At 43.9% G+C, this 10,115-nt stretch overlaps 1 protein-coding gene across 1 annotated transcript; it reads left to right on the top strand.

Annotated features, from left to right (window-relative positions):
• The first annotated feature begins 265 nt into the window (after nucleotides 1-265).
• On the top strand, nucleotides 266-3,775 carry LOC140731511 (cardiotrophin-2-like). Its single transcript, XM_073052982.1, has 4 exons — nucleotides 266-418; nucleotides 856-957; nucleotides 1,037-1,204; nucleotides 3,599-3,775. The coding sequence occupies exons 1-4, from the start codon at nucleotides 266-268 to the stop codon at nucleotides 3,773-3,775; spliced, it is 600 nt and encodes a 199-aa protein (XP_072909083.1).
• Nucleotides 3,776-10,115: the final 6,340 nt, after the last annotated feature.

Genomic DNA, 10,115 nt, shown 5'->3' with positions numbered 1-10,115 from the left:
CTCTCTCTCCCTCCCTCCCCCTCACACTCTCTCTCCCTCCCTCCCCCTCACTCTCTCTCTCCCTCCCTCACCCCTCACTCTCTCTCCTTCCCTCCCCCTCACACTCTCTCTCCCTCCCTCCCCCTCACTCTCTCTCTCCCTCCCTCTCCCTCACACTCTCTCTCCCTCCCTCACCCCTCACTCTCTCTCTCTCTCTCCCTCCCTCCCCCCTCACACTTTCTCTCCCTCCCCCTCTCTTTCTGCACCCTTTCCTCCAGGCCACACAATGAACGCCGCCTTCACACTAATTTTCTTCTCACTGGGAACTTTGGCCAGCGCTGCTCCCTTGGGCGGCAGCGACCTGCACAGATCCTTTAGCAAGAGCGCCACCCTCACCCGGAAAGTCCAGCGGGATGTGCAGGAACTTCTCACCAAATACGTAAGTCAGGGTGGGCAGACCGATGGGCTTTTTTTTTCAGGGGGTCGCTCAGTGTAGGAGCAGGAATGAAGGGTTGAGGGAATGGTACAAAGGAGCCGAGGTTACGGGGGTGGGAGAGGCTTGATGGGCTGAGTGGCCCTTTGGGCTCCTGCTTATCAGTGTGAACTTGCATGTAAAGAGCGCGGGGAGACCAGAGCAAGTGGCTTGGGCTCGATTCCTGCTGCTGCCTGTAAGGAGTTTGTACGTAATCCGTGTGACCGTGTGGGGCTCCAGTTTCATCCCCCAGTCCTAGGACGTACATGTGGGCGCGTTATATGGCGACACCTGCGGGATGCCCCAGCACATCTCAGACTGTGTTGGTTGTCACTGAATGTTTGATGCACACGTGACAAATAAAGCTAATCTTTAAAACTTTATCATGGCTTTCTCCGCTGCAGAAGGAGGTGAGGTTTGGGGCGCCTTCGTTTGAAGACAACACACTGTTCCTCGGCAGCCTTCCGAGCGGCCAGATGACTTACACACGCTGGCTGGACATGCAGGTACAGCACTCTTCCCGGCCCCTCCGATCCCTCTCCCTTCCCCAGCACTGCACTGCCTAACCTCCCTTCCTCTTTGCAGGACACGGAGCGCCTGAGACTGGACTGCAAAGATCTCCAGGCCTTCTGGATCCACGTGGACTCCAGGCACCTCCAGGAGCTCAGCAAACCGTTAGTCCCGACCCTGGTGCGTTTGATGGAAACTATTTCCCTGGACCTCAGAGACCTGATTTCCCAGCTCAGAACTCAGGTGAGAGCTCGCTCGTACGTCCGTAGGGTCACACAGCACCGGGACAGGCCCTTCGGCCCGACGCATCAATCTCTGGTGTCCAAGATGTCTATCTCTGCTAATCCCCTGTGCCCTTCAAACCCTTTCCTACCCATCGCTAATACAAACGTGTTTTCCGTGTTGCCATGATACCTGTCTCGGCCACCTTCGCATGCAGCTCGATCCACAGACGTTCCACCCTCTGTGTGGAAATCTTGCCCTCAGGTAGGTTCAGGACAGACAGAACATGGCCACGGTTTACAAATCCCAACCAGCACGCCTTTGGTCTGTGGGAGGGCCACATGGGAGGAGTGTACATGCTGGGAATTGAAGCCGGCTCTTTAAAGCGCCGTGCTGGGAATTGAAGCCGGCTCTTTAAAGCGCCGTGCTGGGAATTGAAGCCGGCTCTTTAAAGCGCCGTGCTGGGAATTGAAGCCGGCTCTTTAAAGCGCCGTGCTGGGAATTGAAGCCGGCTCTTTAAAGCGCCGTGCTGAGCACTCAGCTACCATTCTGCACAATGACAGCTGGACGAGAATACCATCCAGTGGGAATCTCTAGCCTAAGGCAGGAAACAAAGGCACAGCTCCAAGGTTCAGGACAGGTGGGATACTGTCTCCGCAGTGTCTAACCCCGTGGAAACAAAAGCGAGCGGGGACTGTCTAGATGCCCGCCAGGGATGGCTGAGAACTCCTTCCTGATCCCTGATAGGTGAACTCCTTCCTGATCCCTGATAGGTGAATTCCTTCCTGATCCCTGATAGGTGAACTTCTTCCTGTCCCTGATAGGTGAATTCCTTCCTGATGCTTTTGATAGAACAGGGAACTGAATTACAGAGAAGAACCTCGTTTGTTTTCAGTTGTGAGAAGAATTTTATTGCTCGCCAGCAGCTGTTCCTCGTCTTCACCCTCCTCAGGCCTCACTTCACTCCAGCTGCTGTTTTCTCGTTTTCCTCTTTCTGTCTCCCCCCAATAAAATTGAAAGAGTACAGAAAAAATTCGCCTTCATAAGTATTGAACATAAGAGTTAGGATGTTATGTTATACCAGCAAGAAAATGAATCTCTGGGTAGTATATAGTAACCCACATCTACTTTGATAGTAAATTTACTTTGGATTTTGAAGTTGTTTAAGACATTGGTGAGGTATAATTTGGAGTATTCTGTCCATTTCCCATCTCCTACCTGCAGGAAATATGTAAAGAAGTTTGTAAGAGCGCAGAGAAAGTTTACAAGGATGTTGCTGGGACTGGAAGACCTGAGTTATAGGGAAAGGTTGAATAAGTTAAGACTTTATTCCCTGAAGCATAGAAGATTGAGGGGAGAGTTGATTGAGCTATACAGAATTATGAGGGGTATAGGTGGGGTAAATGCAAGCAGGGCTTTTTCCACTGAGGTTGGGTGAGACTACAACTAGAGTTCGTGGGCTAAAGGTGAAAGGTGAAAAGTTTAAGGGGAACATGAGGAGAAACTTCTTCACTTAGACAGTGGAAGTGTGGATGTGGGTTCAATTTCAATACTTAAGAGAGGTTTGGACAGGTACATGGATGGGAGGAGTATAGAGAGCTATGATCCAGGTGTTTGTTGATGGGACTAGGCAGTATAGTGGTTCAGCATGAACTGGATGGGCTGAAGGGACTGTTTCTGTGCTGTATTGCTCTGTCTTCAGTGACTCTATCTAACCTCTGCTCCTCTTCCCTACCTACCTACCTGTCATCTTACACTGATTCTCAGTCCATCCTTCCTCACCACCTCCTCCCCCCCCCCCCCCCCTCCATGCCTACGATCTCCCCCGTCTTGGGCCTGAAGCATGGACCCAGTGTGAGATGAGGAACTGCTGCATGCTTGTTCTTGCAGAAATGTGGCTTGAGGGCAACACCCATCCGTCCAGCATCCTCTTTGACTTTCTACCTTCAGGCAGGGCACACCGAGGCATAAACACAAGAACGGTCGGGATGGGAAACAATTGATCTTCTGAACTCCCTGCCACGTCGCATTCAAAGTGTCATCAGTTATTCTGTTCTGTACCTTACAATATTGAATTTATGCTCTTTCCTTTCTTTATTTATGTGTAATTCTTACTTTCCTAAGTTATTGTGTGTGTAGGTGTGTTATGCTCTACACCCTGTTCTGGAGAAATGTCTCACGTGACGATATACGTGTGCGGTAAAATGTCAATCTATCTGACCACCAGTCTGCAGGTTGCGCCATTCGAGGACTGGACTAATACTGGATCATAACGAGATGTGCTGTGTGTGACTATACGTACAGTGTTTTGTACTTTAGCCCCAGAGGAACCTGTTTACCTGTATGTGTGTGTGTGGGGTTGAATCACAATAAACTTGAGCTTGAACTCAGTCTCCCTGTTCCCTCTGCCTTCAGATCCGAACCTTGAATACCACCGTTCCAGATCCCTCCGATGTCAGCTACTCTCTCCTGGCTCCAAGCACTGAAAGTGATTGGATTAGCAACTTAAAGGGCTACATCATCTTCCGGGACCTGGAGACCTACCTGAACAAGGTTATCCGAGACTTCCTCCTCCTAAAGACCAAATACTGAGAACTGACTGACGGAAGCCCACACAGCCGTCCCTGCACAACATCCCTCTCCACCCCCCATGCACATCGAGAAACAATGCAAAGATTGACATATTTTTGATATACTTGACCTATATTTATGTATTTGTAATAATTTATTCTATTTAAATAAACTACACTTATTACAATTCTGTGTGAACAGATGTCATCTGGGGTTACTGCGCGTAGTTCTGGTCAGAACTAGAGGAGGGTGTGGTAGATTCATTAATTTATCACATATACATCGATACATACAGTGAAATGTGTCATTGGTGTAAACAACCAACACAAATAAGGGTGCGCTGGGGGCAACCCACAAATATCGCCACACATTCTGGCGCCAACATCGCATGCCTACACTTCTTAGCTTAATGGACCTGAGAATGTGCAGTACCTATTAACCCCTGCAAAGCCAGAGTAATAAATCCCCAGAAGACAGTTTTCCACCTGAATTTTATAAAAGATTTAAAGATTTATTAATCCCTCCTTTTATGGAATTAATATATCAAGTGGAAAGGATGCACAAACTCCCACAATCTTTTTCGACAGTGATCATAACTCTATTGCCAAAAAAAGATAGAGATCCTTTAAAACCAGCATCATATAGGCCTATTTCTTTGTTGAATACAGATTATAAAATAATAGCAAAAATTTTATCTAATAGAATATCTAAAAATCTACCAAAATTAATACATATGGACCAAACAGGCTTTATTAAAAACAGACAAGCAACGGATAATATAACTCGGTTACTTAGCATAATTCATTTGGCACAAAAAAGGGAGGAAATGAGTGTGACAGTTGCCTTGGATGTAGAAAAAGCATTTGATAGATTGGAATGGGATTTTTTATTTAAGGTATTGGAAAAATATGAGTTAGGAAAATCTTTTATAAAATGGATTAAAACCTTAAATATTAATCCTCAAGCTAAAGTAGTTACAAATGGTCAGATTTCAACACCATTCCGCTTAACAAGGTCAACTAGACAAGGTTGCCCATTATCACCTGCCCTATTTGTATTGGCGATAGAACCATTAGCTGAAATAATTAGAACAGATTCAGATATTATGGGCTTTAGAGTTAACCAAGAAGAATATAAGATTAATTTATTTGCTGATGATGTTCTGATTTATTTAACAAACCCATTGCAATCACTGCAAAAACTATCTTTCAGATTGGAAGAATATGGGAAAATATCAGGGTATAAAGTAAACTGGGATAAAAGTGAAATTTTACCCCTTACCAAAGGAGATTATAGTCAATGTCGATTAGTGATTCAATTTTGATGGCCAATAAATGGGATAAAATATTTAGGTATAAGAGTCGATAATGATGTAAAGAATTTATATAAACAAAACTATTTGCCATTATTTAAAAAAATAAAAGAAGATCTTGATAAATGGATGTTGTTACCAATAACATTAATAGGTAGAGTTAATGCTGTAAAAATGAATATATTTCCTAGATTGCAATATTTATTCCAAACTTTACCAATACAACTGCCTCAGAAATTTTTTCAAGAATTGAATACATATGTGAGGAAGTTTCTTTGGAAAGGAAAGATGTCAAGAATATCATTGGAAAAATTGACATCTAAATTTGATTTAGGAGGATTACAACTTCTAAATTTTAAGATTTATTATAAAGCAAATCAACTTAGATTTATTGCGTCTTTTTTTGATGAAGAAAAACCGGCATGGATTAGAATAGAATTAGATAAGATAGGAGAAAATATACCAGAAGATTTTATATGTAAATGGGAATCCAAATGGATACGGGAAAAGAAAGAATCTCTTATATTAAGACATTTGATTGATTTATGGAATAAGGTAAATATGGACGATGAGATAAAGAAATCTTTATTAGCAAGAAGAACCTTAATTCAAAATAGGCTTACTCCTTTCACAATGGATAATAAACTTTTACATAACTGGTTTCAAAAGGGGATTAAATATATAGGTGACTGTTTTGAAGGAGGTGTATTGATGTCGTTTGATCAATTAAAAAATAAATACAAAATATCAAATAACACTCTTTTCTGTTATTTTCAATTAAAGGCCTATTTACAAGAAAAGCTGGGACAAACAATGTTGATGCCAAAACCTAGTGAAATAGAAATATTAATTCAAAAAGGAAAAATTAAAAAAATTACATCTTGTATGTATAATTTGATTCAAAAACAGGCAATTAAACCAGGAATTCATAAATCAAGACAAAAATGGGAATCTGATTTGAATATTAAAATTGATGGAAAAAATTGGTCAAGATTATGTTTTGATAGTATGATAAATACAATAAATGTCCGACTTAGATTAGTACAATATAATTTTTTACATCAGTTATATATAACACCACAGAAAATAAATAGATTAAATTCAAATCTATCCGACCAATGTTTTCGATGTAATCAAGAAATTGGTACTTTTTTACATTCTACTTGGTCTTGTTCTAAAATTCAACCATTTTGGATAAATTTAAGACTTTTATTGGAACAAATTACTGGAGTACAACTCCCACATAGCCCAATATTATTTTTACTAGGTGACATTGAAGGGACAATACCAAAACTTAAATTGAATAAGTATCAGAAAAAATTTATAAAAATTGCATTGGCAGTAGCTAAAAAAGTTATTGCAGTTACTTGGAAATCAGACTTATATTTAACTATGGATCATTGGAATAATGAAATATATTGCTGCATTCCACTTGAAAATATTACTTATAATCTGAGAAATTAATATGATATGTTTTTGAAAATTTGGCACCCATATCTACAAAAGATAGGATTAAATATACAGGTCCTTTGAAGATAAAATTACAAAGTAATGGGGAAAATAAAAATAAAAATTAAATTATTTTGAACTCCATGGAGCATGTGGGGAACCTCCGATATTCAGGCAATCTTTCTTTCTTTCTTTCCTTTCTTTTTTTTCTTTTTTTTAGATAGGGGTTAAGGGGGAGGGTTAAGGGGAGGGGGAGGGTCAATATTAATTTTTTTTACTATTCTATATTCCATTCATTCTATGTAATTCTCTTAAAAATGTAATAAATAAATAAATTTTTTTTAAAAAAATTTAAACCCTGCAAAGCCAGCAAGCAAGACATTCAATGAAATTGTTACAATTTTACAAAATCACTTGAGCCCTAATCTACTGGTAATAGCTGAAAGATTTAGATTTTACAAATGGAAACCAGTCAAAAGATGAAAGCCTTTCAGAATATATTGCAGAACTGCATGAACTTTCCCAGAACTGTAACTTTAAAGATGGACTTTCTGATGCATTAGGGTTGTCTGTGGCATGCATAGTCAAAGCACTCAAAAAAGGCTACTGTTGGAAAGAGACCTAATATTAGAACGGGCATTGACCATTGCAATATTGTTGCAAAGATGCAGCAGTACTATAGAAAAGCAGGTTAGGATGTGAAATGCACAAAATGTCCCTGAATGGTGCAAAAAGCCAAAAATGTTATCGATGTGGCAAATCCTCCCATGATGCAAATAACTGTTGGTTCAAAGAACAAGTCACAAACAAGGTTACATGGAGAGAGTGTGCAAGGCAGACAAAAAGCAAACCGAGTGAAAATCTCTAACATAAAACTAAGCAAATGCATAAAGTTACTGGATGTAAAACAGAATTAGACAACACAGAGTCTGACAAAGGCGAACTGTCATGCCTAGAACTGCATAGTATAACTAAAGCAGATCACAAAATCATCTGGATCACAATAGATGTGTCTGAAAATGGAGCTGGATACAGCATCAGCTTTGTCCATAATTCCAGAGGCCAAGTACAACAGGCTCATTTTCTAAGCTACGTTTAGAAAATACCTTAATGCTGCTAAAGACAGGTGAAAAAGTGTCTCTCGAGGGCAAACTGAAAGTAAATGCAACTTATGGAGGTGAAACACAACAGTTAGAGCTCTATGTGTTGAAAACTGGAGGGTCAGCACATCTCGAATGTGAATGGTTGAGAAAGATCCAACTAGACTGGCACTCAATCAATATATCATCGACAAGTTACTGCAGCCCAAATGGGAGCAGAACCAGAGACTGTGACAGCTGCTCAATGCTAGTGAGAAGGTGTTTGAGAAAAGGATTGGTAAACTCAAAGGCACGAAGACCAGGATTGAACTGAATGAAACAGCAACACCAGGAGTCAATAAAGCACGTCCGTTTCCTTATGCACCACGTCCTAAAGTGGATGCCGAACCACACAGCTTGGAGGCTGAGTGGAGCAATTGGTCCATGCCCATCAAGAAAGGGAAGGCCAGAGCCATTCTCATATGTGGGGATTTCAAGGTGAGCATCAGCCCAGTGCTGCGTACTGTGCAGTATCCCCTGCCTCGAATAGAAGACATTTTTTTGCATCTTTGGCTGGAGGGGAGAGGTTTTCAAAGATTGACTTGTCACAAGCCTATCTGTAAATGAAGATTGAGGAGTTAGGCAGGAAGTTCCTCACAATCAACGCTCACAGGGAACTGTTCCAGTACAATTGTCTCATCTTTGGTGTCGCATCAACTCCAGCAATTTGGCAAAAGCGATGGCTCGAGTACTCTCAGATATCCCTGGAAAACAATGTTACCTTGACAACATCATCATGACTAGCGAAAATGATGAAGAGCACCACCAGAGCCCTGGTAAAGTGCTTACCAGGCTGAGTGAGTATAGTCTGCACATAAAGAGGAACAAATTGAGTTTTTCAACAATAAAATCTCATGTTGTGGACACGTCAGTGACAGGCATGCCTTACATAAGTCACAAGAGAAGATTGAAGCTGTGCTACAGGCACCCAAACCAGAAAATGTGTCACTACTCAGGTCATACTTGGGCCTTGTAAACTACTACCACTGGTTCCTCCCAAGCATTGTACAGTGCAGCACCCATTGAACGTACTGACCCAGACAGGAGCAAAGTGGGGATGGTCAGAAAGATGTGAAAGAGCATTCAAGGAAACAAAGGGACAGGCAACATCTGATCAACTGATCGCCCGTTGTGACCCGTCTGGCCCATCTGATCAACTGCTCACCCGTTGTGACCCGCCTGGCCCATCTGATCAACTGATCACCCGTTGTGACCCGCCTGGCCCATCTGATCAACTGCTCACCCGTTGTGACCCGTCTGGCCCATCTGATCAACTGATCACCCGTTGTGACCCGTCTGGCCCATCTGATCAACTGATCACCCGTTGTGACCCGCCTGGCCCATCGGATCATCTGCTCACCCGTTGTGCCCCGTCTGGCCCATCGGATCATCTGCTCACCCGTTGTGCCCCGTCTGGCCCATCGGATCATCTGCTCACCCGTTGTGCCCCGTCTGGCCCATCGGATCATCTGCTCACCCGTTGTGACCCGCCTGGCCCATCTGATCAACTGTTCGCCCGTTGTGACCCGTCTGGCCCATCTGATCAACTGATCACCCGTTGTGACCCGTCTGGCCCATCTGATCAACTGATCACCCGTTGTGACCCGTCTGGCCCATCTGATCAACTGATCACCCGTTGTGACCCGCCTGGCCCATCTGATCAACTGATCACCCGTTGTGACCCGTCTGGCCCATCTGATCAACTGTTCGCCCGTTGTGACCCGTCTGGCCCATCTGATCAACTGCTCACCCGTGGTGACCCGTCTGGCCCATCTGATCAACTGCTCACCCGTGGTGACCCGTCTGGCCCATCTGATCAACTGCTCACCCGTTGTGACCCGTCTGGCCCATCTGATCAACTGCTCACCCGTTGTGACCCGTCTGGCCCATCTGATCAACTGCTCACCCGCTGTGACCCGTCTGGCCCATCTGATCAACTGCTCACCCGTTGTGACCCGTCCTGCCCATCTGATCAACTGCTCACCCGTTGTGACCCGTCTGGCCCATCTGATCAACTGCTCACCCGTTGTGACCCGTCTGGCCCATCTGATCAACTGTTCACCCGTTGTGACCCGTCTGGCCCATCTGATCAACTGATCACCCGTTGTGACCCGTCCTGCCCATCTGATCAACTGCTCACCCGTTGTGACCCGTCTGGCCCATCTGATCAACTGCTCACCCGTTGTGACCCGTCCTGCCCATCTGATCAACTGATCACCCGTTGTGACCCGTCTGGCCCATCTGATCAACTGCTCACCCGTTGTGACCCGTCCTGCCCATCTGATCAACTGATCACCCGTTGTGACCCGTCTGGCCCATCTGATCAACTGATCACCCGTTGTGACCCGTCTGGCCCATCTGATCAACTGATCACCCGTTGTGACCCGCCTGGCCCATCTGATCAACTGCTCACCCGTTGTGACCCGTCTGGCCCATCTGATCAACTGCTCGTCCGTTGTGA

This window comes from Hemitrygon akajei, chromosome 8 (assembly GCF_048418815.1).
Source record: "Hemitrygon akajei chromosome 8, sHemAka1.3, whole genome shotgun sequence".
NCBI lineage: Eukaryota > Metazoa > Chordata > Chondrichthyes > Myliobatiformes > Dasyatidae > Hemitrygon > Hemitrygon akajei.
The sequence above is the reverse complement of the archived record's forward strand: the minus strand, read 5'-3'. Positions and strand labels throughout refer to the sequence as shown.